The 14148-nt window shown below is 39.6% G+C and overlaps 1 protein-coding gene across 2 annotated transcripts in view; it reads right to left on the reverse strand.

The window, feature by feature from the left end:
• The window catches only part of Vmp1 (vacuole membrane protein 1), a 101902-nt gene that overhangs the window by 60466 nt on the left and 27288 nt on the right, over positions 1 to 14148 (reverse strand). For both annotated transcript variants that reach the window (XM_036196772.1, XM_036196773.1), the window contains exon 6: positions 3424 to 3591. In XM_036196772.1, the coding sequence (XP_036052665.1) occupies positions 3424 to 3591 (168 nt within the window). The remainder of the gene's footprint in view (positions 1 to 3423; positions 3592 to 14148) is intronic.

Here is a 14148-nt window from a genome sequence, read left to right on the forward strand (position 1 = left end):
CTTATTCTCCATTACATTGTTGTCCTCATCATTGATATTGGTAATATTATTATTGGTTTTCTGAGACAAGGTCTCCCTCTGTAGCTCAGACAGCCTCAAACTCACACCAATATTCCCGCCCTAACCTCTTGTGTGCCACCATGCCTGACCTATCACCATTTAATAATAACCATCTTAGTGTCATTAAGAAGGGACACCTCTTTGTGGTTTGGATTTGCATTCCCCTAGTAACTGCTGCTGCTGCTCACCTTCTCATATACTTATTGACCATTTATGTATCTTCTTTGGACAAACGTTTACTCAGGTACTCCTGCATAACACACTCTCATATTTTTGAACCCATTGCACATGCCAGGCAAGTAGTCTATTACTGAATGAAACTCCCAGTCTCTCATTGACCTTTTTTTTTGGGGGGGGGGGTTAGGGGGAGGTGGTTTTAAGACAGGGTTTCTCTGTAGCCCTAGTTGTCTTGGAACTCACTCTGTAGACCAGGCTAGAGAGATTCACCTGCTTCTGCCTCCTGAGTGCTGGGATCAAAGGCCTGCACCACTGCTGCCTAGCTTTTCTTGACCTTTTTAAAATTCAGTTTTCCTTCCACTGCTGGTGATAGGAACTCTTCAAACATCTGGACGTTCTCAAAGCTCCTCACTGTGTAAGTAGCAGAAGCTTACCCTGCTCTACAGGCTATCTCCCATCTCTGCATGGTACCCTGTGGCACAAGGGACACGCTTTTAAGTCTTTTCCCCTGTGCTTTTGTTATGAAATTTAAGAAATCACTAGCAAATCCAGCAGCATGCAGATTTTTATTTATATTTTTTTCTAGAATTTGGATTGTCTTGGCTCAGCTTTAGGTTTTTGATGTTTTTTAGTTAATCTCTACATAACATAGTAAAGGTTTAACTTCATCCTTTCAAATTCGGGCATCCAGGTATGCAACAGCATTTAATGAAAAGGCTCTCTTGTAAATACTGAGGACAACAGGCACCAATTAAAAAACAAACAAAAAAAACCTCGATGCTAGCTGGGGCATTGTGGCTCATGCATGCCTTTAAACCTAGTACTCAGCAGGCAGAAATAGACCATTCTCTGTGAGTTCTAGACCAGCCAAGGGCTATATAGTGAGACCTTGTGTCAAAAACAACAACCCCCCCCCCACAAAACCCACCAAAAGGATATATATTTAGATTTTTATAAGACAAAAGACAATTCTAATGAGAGAAAGAAGAAAATACCCATCAGACAAAATCCTGTACCTTGCATGGTGCTAACTGCTGTGAGGACACACATTCAAGGTAAAGTCTGTATTTTTCAGGAGCCAATCAGTATTTGGCAACTAAGTTATCACTTAGGTCAGTCTAGAGCTTGAAGCCCAGCTGAAGAATCACCTCAGAGAACACACACTAGGAGAAGCTAAGGAAGGCCACTATTGCCACCAGCCTCCACAGGAACTTTCTTTTTGGCATTAGTATTAATCTAGCCACATAAATAACTTTTTTTTTAAAAAAATATTTATTTATTTATCTATTATGTATACAGTATGTATGACTGCAGGCCAGAAGAAGGCACCAGATCTCATTACAGATGGTTGTGAGCCACCATGTGGTTGCTGGGAATTGAACTCAGGACCTCTGGAAGAGCAGTCAGTGCTCTTAACCTCTGAGCCATCTCTCCAGCCCCATAAATAACTTTTAAAAGAAAAAAATTAAATAGGAGCCAGGCAGTGGTGGTGCACACCTTTAATCCCAGCACTTGGGAGGCAGAGGCAAGCAGATCTCTTGAGTTTCAGGCCAGCCTGGTCTACAGAGTGAGTTCCAGGACAACCAGGGCTGTTACACAGAGAAACCCAGTCTCAAAAAAAAAAAAAAAGAAAGAAAGAAACTGTATAGGTAGTCTCTTTTCTAGCATGTGCCAAATGCCTTCTGCTATTCTAATGATAATTTTTCATAATAATCTCCTCAAATCTATAAAACATACAACTAGTATAATGAATCTGTTTCCAGTGTTTATAAAGAGCAACAGGAAACATGACAACTCTTCCTGCCTTTCATAATTAACAAACTTAACATATGGCATTTCCTTTAGCATTCCTTCAAAGCAAACATAATTGCAGGCTGAGGATGTAGTTTAGTGGAAGAGCACTTGCTTTTAGCAGTGCCAGGCTCAGGGTTTGATCTGCACAACCACCAGGAGAAAAGACCTAATACATAACTTTAAACTGTCTCTTCTACAGCTGGATAGAAGGGTTAGTGGTTAAGAGCATGTACTTCTCTCCCAGAGAATCTGGGTTCAATTCCCAGAACCTATACAGTGGCTCATAATTCAGTTCTGGGGCTCTGATGCTCTCTTTTAAACTTTGCAGGTACCAGGTACACAAGTGATATACATTGTACATGCAGGAAAAATTATCATACACAAAAACATATACCCCAGAACCAAAAAAACTTGCTTCTTCTAAGTCATGGTACCAATTACTGCTTTAATTAATTAGAATTTTAATTTAAATTTAATTTTTTCATTTGTTTGTTTTTTGAGACAGGGTTTCTCTGTATAGCCCTGGCTGTCCTGGAACTCACTCTATAGATCAGAGATCTACCTGCCTGTGCCTCCCAAGTGCTGGGATTAAAGCAGAATTAAGAATTTTTAAAAATGTGTGTGTGCTCATGTATGCATACATGAGTATGCATTTGGATGCCATGGTACAGGTATGGAGGTCAGAGGACAATGTATGGGAATTGGTTCTCTCCTTCTACCATACAGGTTCCAGGGACTAAATCAAGATGTCAGGCTGGGCAGCCGACACCTTTACCCAGTGAACCATTGGCTCCTGAGGTAAGATCTGTATATGATCTTTCCTATGTGCTTTTATTTCCTAAGAAACTTGGAGGGAAAGGAAACTTAAGGGGAATATAAAATTAATGAACTAAAGAGTTAAATGACATGTGCCTTAAGAGGAAGTTTAAGGAAAACACCAAGAGAATGATTAGGACAAATGAAAGTAGGATCATTACATAACTCTGTAGTCTGAAATCAGCACTGCAAGGAAGCTTAGCTTACACAGAGAAATGCTGGACCTTTGCACTCACAATGTTGAAAATGAGATAAATTCTCTAAGAACACCATGTTTATTTAATCTATTAGTGAAATACACGACTACTTTTCTTTTTTCTTGTTTTGTTTCTACAGTCTAGTCTGACAGGGAACTTGCTGTCCTTCTGCCTACACCTCCACAGTACCAAGATTAGCGGCATGGGCCACCATGTGCAGCTCTGTAACTACCTAAGGAGCCTAGTGCTGTGGAAGGATGCAGAAAGTGGCTTCACAACTCTCCCTGCCTAGGCAAGAGCAGGCCATATCCTGAAAGGTATGACATAGCGCCAAGGTGGCAAGATTAGTGTTAGGTAAACATGAAAATGCAGATCTTACCCACATGCAGGCCTCAATTCTAACTTTTGAGATGATACTCCACAAAGAAACGGCTCCTTCAGTGCCTTCTTCATCTGGACAGATAATCTGGTCAGGATAGGGTGGCTCAGGGAAATTAACCGAATTGCATTCATAAGCAGCTAATGTAACTGAAGCTATATGTGGGCCCTAGAAAACAAAATGTAAGAAACACCTGGTGAGAAATACTAATGAAAAAGGAAATTTGATGCATGTTATTTCAACATCACATTAACTACTATGTAATACAAAAAAACCCACTGCTTTCAGGAAACAAGACTCTGTGTAAACACACATTCTAAGATGCAGTTAGCAACTGGATAAAACAATTTTCTCCAACCCAATTAGATGAGCAGCCTATCTAATTTTGGGCTTGATTTATATATTATTTACCCAGAATTACTTATCAGATGTTATCCCTGTAATAAAGTTTTCCTTTTAGGTACAGTTTGATAACATTACCTACCCTTTCCAGTGAGTTCCTAAAAAAAGATGAAACTGTGTAACCACTTATCAGTGAGTTTTACTTTTAAAAGTTTTATCCTACAGCAACTTTTGTGATATTTTGCTTTTATTTTGAAATAGTAAAAATCATTAAACATAAATTAAACTATAATATTTAGAATGCAATGAAGTCTTATTTATATACATTGATTCCTAACTGCACATGATGAATCATCTGCATGAAAATCATCTACAGAGGGTTGGAGAGGTGGCTCATCAGTTGAGGGTGGGTACCAACCGCTCTTGCAGAGGATCTGACTTCAATTCCTAGAACCCACTTTGGATTGCTTACAATGCCTTCTAACTCCAGCTACAGGGGACCTGAGGCCCTCTCCAATCTTCTGTAGGTACTTGCATGCACATGAGCACACGCACATGAGCACACACATGTACACACACATGTACACACACACAACAAGTGAGAAAATCAACAGTAGGATGGGTAAAATGGGGCTGATGAGATAGCTCAGTGAACGTGCTTGCTGTGCAGACCCAACCAACTTCATGAGTTCAATTTCCAGAACTGATAGAAAAGAGTCAAGAAGAGAACTGGCTCCACATTGTCCTCTGACCTGCTCCCCACCCCCAATAATAAATAAAATAAATACAAGAATTGGCAAAACTGTAAATTTCCAAGTTTCCTAAGCATAGATTGGTGGCTGTCTGTTAGTATATAATATGTAGTAGCCATTACCTGTTAAAAGAAAAACACTTTTGTATAACAGGTTTATACACACATGAAATTCTGTTACTGACCATACTGTGTGAATATTTCTGAATGTGAAAGTTTCTAGTGAAGATTTTTCCACTGACTTTTCATAAATGAGTCAGATCTAAAAAAAAAGTGGTCGCTGTGTATCAAAGCCTTTTAAGGTCAGAGAATAAATGAATTTGTGATTTAAAAAGCCAGCTATTAAGATGTAGTGATGAAACTGAAGTATTTCAGGGGACGACAGATAGTTCAGAGGGTAAAAGCATTTGTCATCAGGTCTGATGACTTGAGTCCCAGAAACGACATGCTAGACGGAAAGAAGTGACTTCACCAGTTATCCTGACACATCCAGTGCACACCCATACCTGTGCTCGTAAACAAATTAAAGTTTTTAAAAAGAAAATGCAACCTTATAGAAGTCCTGTTTATTACAAAAATAGCAAATTATTTAAGAATTATTTTTATTTTATGAACATGAGTGTTTTGCCTGCATGCACCTGTACATGCTTGATACATGAGGAGGCCAGAAGGAGATGGATCCCCTGGACCTGAGGTTAAGGATGGTCATGAGGCACCACGTGGGTGCTGGGAAACAAATCTGAGTCCTCTGCAAAAGCAGAGAGTGATGCCAACTGCTAAGCCATTAAGCCATTTCTCCAGCCCCAAAGATTTCTTTTTATTACTTTGAATTATTCCTACTTGTGTGTGGGTATCAGCACATGAATGCAGGTGCCCAGGCGGGCAGGGAAAGGGAGTGCCCTGGAGCTGCTGACATGGATGCCAGCAGCCCACCTCTGCAAGAACAGTCGGCACTTCACTCAACGCGGCCGCCTCTCCAAAGACTCCTCCTCCTCACCTCTGGCCCCTTGCTTGCTTGTTTCTCATACATTGGTCTTTAAGGAAGATGTTAAAAATCTATTTGACCGTTTTTCTTTTCAGTCTTTGCTTCTGTTTCTCCTTGGATTTTAATTCTTGGGAATTCTTATATAACAATATTCAATTTAAAATATTGATGGTTTAAAAAGAATATATTATTTGTTTGTTTGTTTTATTTTTTGTCTTTGAAGACAGTATCTCATTATGTAGCCCTGGCTGTCCTGGAACTCATTACGTAGCCCAGGCTGACCTCAATCAAGCTCAGAGAGATTCACTTGCCTCTGCCTCCCACGTGCTGGGATTAAAGGCACCCCTGGCTAAAAAAGAGTATTTTTATTTTTCCCTTTTCTTTTAAAAATTTATTTATTCTTTGGCAATTTCAGATATGAATACAATATTTAGATTATATCAATACCCCAAAAGTCCTCTCAGGTACCCTCAATCAGGTTTAAAAAAAAATCATGCTTAACCATGAAAACTAAAACTTGATTTTTTTAATGTTATATGTAGAAAATAGATTTCATAGTTGGGAGAAAAAAGATTATTTTTTGATTCTACCAAAAAGAAAAAAAAATATAAAAAAATCTTGAATTAAAAGTTTAGATAGTCTTAATAATTCCAGAGTAACTACAATCAGGAATAGTAGGTGGGAAGCAGAGGCAGGCAGATCTCTGAGTTTGCACGTGGAGTTCTAGGCTAGCCCAGAATATATAGCAAGATCTAGTTTCAGAAACAAAAACCACATTTTTTTTCTTTCTTCCTTTTTTTTTTGTTTTTTCAAGACAGGATTTCTCTGTGCAGTCCTGGCTGTTCTGGAACATGCTCTGTAGAAGAGGCTGGCCTCAAACTCAGAGATCTGACGGCCTCTGCCTCTCAAGTGCAAGTGCTGGGATTAAAGGCATGTGTCACCACTGCCTGGCCAAAAACACTCTTTTTTATTTTTTTTAAAAGATTTATTTATTTATTATGTATACAGAAGAGGGTACCAGATCTCATTACAGATGGTTGTGAGCCACCATGTGGTTGCTGGAAATTGAGCAGTCGGTGCTCTTAACCTCTGAGCCATCTCTCCAGCCCCTTTTTGTTTTTTGTTTTTTGAGACAGGGTTTCTCTGTGTAGTTTTGGTGCCTGTTCTGCAACTCGCTCTGTAAACCAGGCTGGCCTCGAACTCAGAGATCCGCCTGGCTCTGCCTCCCAAGTGCTGGGATTAAAGGTGTGCGCCACCACCACCCGGCTAAAAACAACACTCTTAACATGAGAAAACAGAGATGTATGATGGCAGTAATTAAAAAGGAAGAAAATGCAAGAGTGGACTGTTCTTTTTTCTTTGGCTACAAATACAGTTGGACTCTTGGAAAAAGGAGATGGGTGTGCTAGTGTAAATCAGAAAATAAGGTAACAATGGTTTGGAAGTGGTCCAGCTGGTCGGTGGAACCTTGCCTGGCAAGCCTAAAGTCCTTTGAATTCCAATCCCTGGGGTGTCTATGTGGGTGTGACAGACTTCTGTGATATAAGAACAACAAAAACTACCCTTTTATTCCAAAATATAGATTAAAATACAAATTAATTATTATTATTTATTTTATAAAATAAACTTTTTGATATAATTTTAATTTTAGTGATTCTAAAGGAGTAAATTCTCACCAATTTCATAATTTTCCTTAAGATGACTGTTCCAGCCTCAGGGTGTAGCAAAGTGGCTAGAGGCCTGCCTAGCATGCCCAAGGCCCAAGCTCCATCTTCAGAGTAAAGTGGGTGCAGTGGGTGCAGTGACTCGCACGACTGTAATCCAGCACTCAGAGGTGTAGAAAAGCAGACAGGAGGTTTGTTGTTCCCAGCTACCTAGCAAGATCTGCAACAACCTAGCCCGGCACAGTCCACATACCGAGTTTCAGACCAGCTAGGGTCACACAGTGAGAGCCTTTTTGTTCATTCATTCCAAAGTGGTACATACTTCCCATAGCCACACCAATAAGTCATGATTACTCAGCTTGAAGGCAGATATGGTGGTTTCCAGACAAAATGAAAGCTAACGGGCTTGGCTAACAACTCAATTCTACCCTTTGTTCATTTTCACAAGTCTATTTGTAGCCCACACCTTGACATTTTAGGTTAGACTGTATTTACTGATAGAAAACCTTATAGTTCTTTTCAGCCTTATAGCTGAATTCTTCCTGATGTACCTAACTGAAGTTTACAGCAAGCAAACAATAACAACTGTGTTTGGACTACAGTAACTGAGAAAATCACATAGATTCAAGTCACTTATGTGCTCTTTCTAGAGCTGGGACGGGACCCGTGGCCTCACACGAGATGCAGGTGCTCTGGAACTCATCTCTCTAGGCCCAAAACCATATTTTAAGCATAATTTCTAAAATGTGCAGGCCTCGAGGGAGAGGAAACTGCAGTCAGCATGTAAAATAAATGAAAAAAAAAGTTATTTAAATAAAATAAAGGAAAAACAAGTGGAGGTCTCACAAATGTATTCTATGAAAGTTGTACTTTAGCTGTATCAAAGACAGAAGTGAGCCAGGCTAGAAATTGTAGCACAGAAAAGGATTAATGGCTATAGATGGCTAAAACACCAAACAGGTCAACGGAGTCCCCACACTAAAGGGTGGAGAAAGAATGCACAGGGGAGAAACAGCTCAGTGGCCTGGGGGATCAAACTCATCAGTACAAGACACATCTGGGAGATAATGGGTTTCAGAAAAACACTAAAGAAATAGTGGCCAAATTATTTTACAGATTTTATGAAAAAAAAAAAATCAACCCGTGAAAGCAAAGATCTAGGAAAAAAACAAACGCTAGTGAGAATCCATTAAAAGAAAACCAAAACAAACTGCTGGAAAGAAAAGCACTATAGTCAGAGTGGCAAGGCTCAACCATGGGAAAACCATCATGATCAAGAGGGACCAAAACCAACACCATCCAGAGAGAAGACAGGGTCAGACCAACAATCAAAATAACGAGGACAAAGGACAACAGAATTTACTTTTGTAAAATGCTAGAAGAATGAAGGAAAATAGATGTGAAAATACACTTCAAAACAATATGAAATTTGAAGAACATCGGCAATACAGATTTTCCTCTTTATTGACTCTTTCATGAGCTAAGTAGTTGCTTAAAGTGAAGGCCAGGCCAGGAGCACAGCTCAGCTTACAGTACTTGCTCTCATGTTTGAATTCCTAGGCTGATTTTCTAACACCAAGGAGAAAATAAAATGTAGATTTATAGCATCCTACTTGGGGATGGAGGCCGTGACCTCCGTAGAGGTAAAATGAAGACAAGAAAAGCGTAAGAGAAGGAAATGGAGAGCGCCGCTCAGACTGTCACATCACACACACCTGACGATTCATTCGCCTTCTGAAGTTTAAGGTACATCTGCTACAAACCTCACCGCAACCACCACAAGCTCCTTTAAAACTATGGCAGGTAAGCCAATAAAGAGGACACTAACCAAGGTCAAGGGAGCAAGTGGGGAAGAAGAAACGTGAGAGACACTCAGAGTCCTGCACCAGTTCATTCAAGGAGCGTGAGAATTACGTTAGCTAGAGACAGACCAAACACACAAGTGAAAAGGCAGAGACTCTTGGCCTTGGTTAGTCAAGCAGTTACAGACATCTGAGGGCTGCAGGGATGGCTCAGAAGTTAACAACAACAGAGGCTCTTCCAGAGGACCTAGGCTTGGCTCCCGGCACCCCACGGCAGCGTGTGACTGTCCACAATTCCAGTTCCAGGAGATCTGACATCATCTTGCCAGCTCAGGAAGCAGATGCACACACATGGTGCAGACACATACGCCCATACACATAAAATAAGAATTTAAAAGATCTTTTAAAAACTATACAGTTAAAAGTGGGAGCTGACTCAAGTAAATGAAAGGGTCAGCAAAGACAAAATACCTAAATACAATCATAAAAGATGGAGTGGCTATATTAACATCAGACGAAAAGAATAGGAGAAACATTTCATAATGGTAAGTGTTAATTTTTAGGAAGCTAAAGAAATTTTAACATACATATATTCAGTAACAGTGGCAAACACAAAAAGGAACACTTGACAACTGAACAGAGAAATGAACAGTTTCCTGACTGCAGTGGAGATTTCTTTTCTTTTTTGGGGGGTGGGATTAACAGACTTGGCTTTGACAATGTCACCACTGAACGCCTGAGCTTCCTATTCTCTCCAGCAAACGCTATTATCACAGGTGTCCATCACTACACTTAGGTTAGCACTGAAAATTTCAACAGCAATGTGCTGGCTAGTTTTATGTCAACTTGACACAAGCTAGTGTCATTTTGGAAGAGGGAACCTCAACTGAGAAAATGCTTCTGCAAGACTGGCCTTTGGGCAAGCCTGCAGTATATTTTCTTGATTGATGATTGACATGGGAGGACCCGGCTCTCCATGGTGTCACTCCTTGGTTGTGGTGGTCCAGGGTGCTGTAAGAAAACAGGGTGAGCCGGGTGGTGGTGGTGGCGCACACCTTTAATCCCAGCACTCAGGAGGCAGAGCCAGGCAGATCTCTATGAGTTCGAGGCCGGCCTGGACTACCAAGTGAGTTCCAGGAAAGGCGCAAAGCTACACAGAGAAACCCCATCTCAAAAAACAAAGCAAAACAAAACAAAACAAAAAGAAAAGAAAGCAGGGTGAGCAAGCCAAGAGGAGCCAGCAAGAAAGTGCTCCTGTCCAGCTGCTGCATCAGTTCCTGCCTCCAGGCTCCTTCCTGCAATGGAGCATCATCTAAGAATTGTAAGCTGAACTAAACCCTTCTCTCCCCATGGTGTTTTATCACAGCAAGAGAAACCCTAACTTAGACACTCACCTTTCATGCATTGATAGGGTAAGTAGTAAACATTTAAATGGACACAGGAGATGTGAGCAACGAAGACGGCATAACAAGGTCAGTGTACAGGGAATAGTTTCAGGGGAAAGTGGCAGATGAAGATTTTAAGGTTTTTTTTGTTTTGTTTCCAAATTCAGTATAATCTTTCTAATCCAACAAAGAAGTTTAGCTATGTGTGACACTGGACATCTGGTTTTGTTTCATTTTGAAATTCCATATCTAGTCTCATAAATTGTATTTATTACACAATATTTCCTGAGGTTTGACTAATGAAATAATTCTGCTTTATTCAGGATAATACACAGAGAACTTGTTTAGGAAAGTCTGCTGGGGTGAGAATACACCAAAGTCAGATCAGAAGGTAGGATTCCTAACAGGAGTGGACATAAATATTTGTCTGTGAAAAAAGCTATTTTAAGCTAGGGATTTTGTTATTTTTGCAGCTACAGCTCAGGCTGACCTCAAATGGCAGATTCTCCTGCCTCAGCCTCTCAACTTCTAAGATTACAGGCACGTGCCACCATTTCAGACTCAATTCTTTTTATACAAATTTTAAAGTTACATTCCTACAATTCCAGAGTAACAAACAATAAAAACTTTCCCACTCAGACAGTTCTGTGGCATCTCTTTTTACTGTAACTTTAGGAATGGTTATGTGCTGTTAGTTCTAAATTAAAATCAAAAACTTAAGCCTTCATTTTTGTTATTTAAAGACAAGTTTTCACTGTGTAGCCCAGCCTGGTATTCATTAGTGAGATTAGGATGGGTGCCACCACATCCCAAAGAACACAGAATTTAAAAATGAGGCTTTAATTTTTAAAAGCTTACATTCATTTAATGGAGTGGGTGAGGAGGGCATGTGTGGAGGCAGAGGACAACTGTGGGTGGTGCTTTGCTTCCATCCTGTGGTCTTGAGGCTGGAACTCAGGTGGTCAGGCTTGGTGGTCACCTTTACCTGCTGAGCCATCGAGATGGCTCAAAAACACTTTTCTAGAAGTGATTATTTTTGCAATTATGTCAAAAAAAAAACAACCCTAATCTGGTGGTAAAGAGAAATTTTAAGTTGTGCCTGCTAATTATGAAGTATCTATACAAATCCAGAGAAAAACCTCTTGATGTCACAAACAGAGGCATGAATATATTTTAACTTCAATCAGTTAAAAATGTTCTTATGTAAAATGATGAAATAGTATGTGTATTTCTACTTTATTTCAAACAAACAAACAAACAAACCATTTTCTGGGTTTTGAAATTTTCAAGTTCTTTCTAAGTACACTAGAGCAGGTCATAACTTATTACAATTAAACTTATCCCTTTGGCATAGAAGGAACTGAGAGGGCCATATTCTTACAAAGGTTTCCTTAAACAGAATATGTAACTCTGGAAACCACAGAGAGCTGGAGATACCTTTGCGTTTACTTTTAGGGCTATCTTTTAAAAAATGAAATTTAAGGGGTTGGGGATTTAGCTCAGTGGTAGAGTGCTTTCCTAGCAAGCACAAGGCCCTGGGTTCGATCCTCAGCTTAAAAAAAAAAAAAAGAAAAAGAAAAAGAAATTTAAAATGGTTACAATAGTTAACTAGGAGCTCATTTAGTCAAGCCTCTTTGTATGAGGAAGTGTGTGTGGGTAAGTACTCCTAAGAAGACAAGCTAGCACTCAGACACTTGAGGTAGCTGTCTTAAAACAGATAATACATTCCTAAAGAGTGGCGTCGTTCCCTAACATCTGTAAAGTCAATTCATAGCTGAATCTACCATCTAAATACAGAAGTCAAGGGAGATCCCAAAGGCAAAATTTCCAATCAGTTTTGTCTGGAAAACTCAGGGCAAAGGTAATAAAATTGAGTCCTGTGCTGCTTCACTGGGAAAACATCTATTTGCCTCACTCGTTCACGAAAGAAGAAAAGGACCGCGGCCGGCCTGGAATGTGATTCATTAGGATATCTGGGAGATTAATAAATGCAAGGAGATGATAAATAGTCTGTCGCATGACTTGCAACCTTTTCTTTCATTTTTTAAAGTTTGACTTTTAGGGGACTTTAGAAGCCCTTTCTACACAGGATTTCTACTCCCCCAAAGTTAAAACCCATTGCTTTTCTCGTCAGAAAACAACTTACTTAAAGTTATGATCTACAGCAAGTAATTCAAGGTAGAATATAGAACTAACTTCAAGTAGATGCCAAAAAGCTGACCTGCTCCTTTTTTTCCTCTTTTTTAATTTTGATTTTATGTGTTCGGGTATTTTGTCTGCATGTATGTCTGTATCCAAAGAGGCCAGAAGAGGGTATCAGATCTCCTGGGACTGGAATTATAGGGACTGAGAGCGAGTTGCCATGTGGGTGCCTCTGGAGGAACAGCTTTTTAACCACTAAGGCATCTTTCCAGCTCCATACCTATTCTTAGATCCTTTTGGTCAAGTCTCAAGCCAGGCCCCAGTTCTTCTCTATAAAATACACAATAATCTGGGCATTAGTTAATGGGAGCAGCAGGTCTTTACATCTGTTAGTAATTTAACAAGGTATAATTAGAATTCTGTTTTATCTTCCTAATATAACAAAATGTTTAAAAAATATAACAATGACTATGCTACCTAGGGCAAGAATATATAACTATATTTTAAAAGTATAAGTACATAGCTGCTAGCTAAAACAAAAGAAGTGTTCATTATAATATTAGCTCATGAAACTTTTGGAAGCTAACTGATTATAACAGGTTAGTATACATAAAGGCAGACTTCATGTTTCTTCTGTAAAACCAGGTAACTCACAGGCAAGGTGCCTCCTTAGTGCAGCAGGCAGCAGGTCAGTCTCATAAATCCAAGGAACTTAAAATTGGTTTTAAAGTTTCAAATCATTGTATAGCATTAAGTACAGTATGGTGTTTTATATACAACATTTACACATTGTATATTGATAAACTCAAGATTTTTAGCAGATCCATCACCTCAAATATTTAACATTAAACCTAATTGGGAGGGCAGGCATGGTGGCACATGCCTTTAATCTCAGCACTCAGGACAGCCAATGCTAAACAGTGAGACCATTTCTCAAAACACCATTTCTCAAAACAAACCAAAAATAAAGGAACAAAAACATAAATAAAAGAAAACAACAACAAATCTAACTGACTTGCCCTTGAGCATACTAACTACATGCTGCTATACATTCTTCTACTGAGCCTCATCCCTAGCCCCTTCAAAGCACATTCTGATCATAAGTTGACTTATGGGTTCAGAATAAATGGACTACATTTATGTAGAGCTGCTAAAAGAAAAAATGGTGCAAGTTGTTTAACCCACTCTTTTAAGCACGCATTTATAAATAGTGACTTAAGGGGCAGGAAGCTATCCAGTCTGAATAAACCTCTATGTCCTGGAGACCTAGGTTTCTGCTTTTGATGTGGTGACGCTCATGAGAGTTAGCACATGAGTCACTCCTTGGGGAAAGACAGGGAGGAGAGCTATCGTGCCTTCCCCATCAAACAAAAGCAAACAGGCATTTTTTTTTTTTTTTTTTTTTTTTCCTGAAAAGGGGCTGCTAATCTTCCAGGAAGAGCTCTGACTCAGAGTGTTCAGGACCACAGTCACTGTACTTATACAAGACAGTGTTGACACCAGAATCCAATGTGGGGGATTTCGTCCTTCTCTGTATTGAAGGTAGTCACCGAAGTAGAAATGACAGTGAAGAAGACAGGCACTGGTTTGGCTTTGAGAGAATCATCTTGTCATGGTATTAAACAATACAGCATTTCACTAACTGAAACTACCT

Source organism: Onychomys torridus, chromosome 8 (genome assembly GCF_903995425.1).
Source record: "Onychomys torridus chromosome 8, mOncTor1.1, whole genome shotgun sequence".
NCBI lineage: Eukaryota > Metazoa > Chordata > Mammalia > Rodentia > Cricetidae > Onychomys > Onychomys torridus.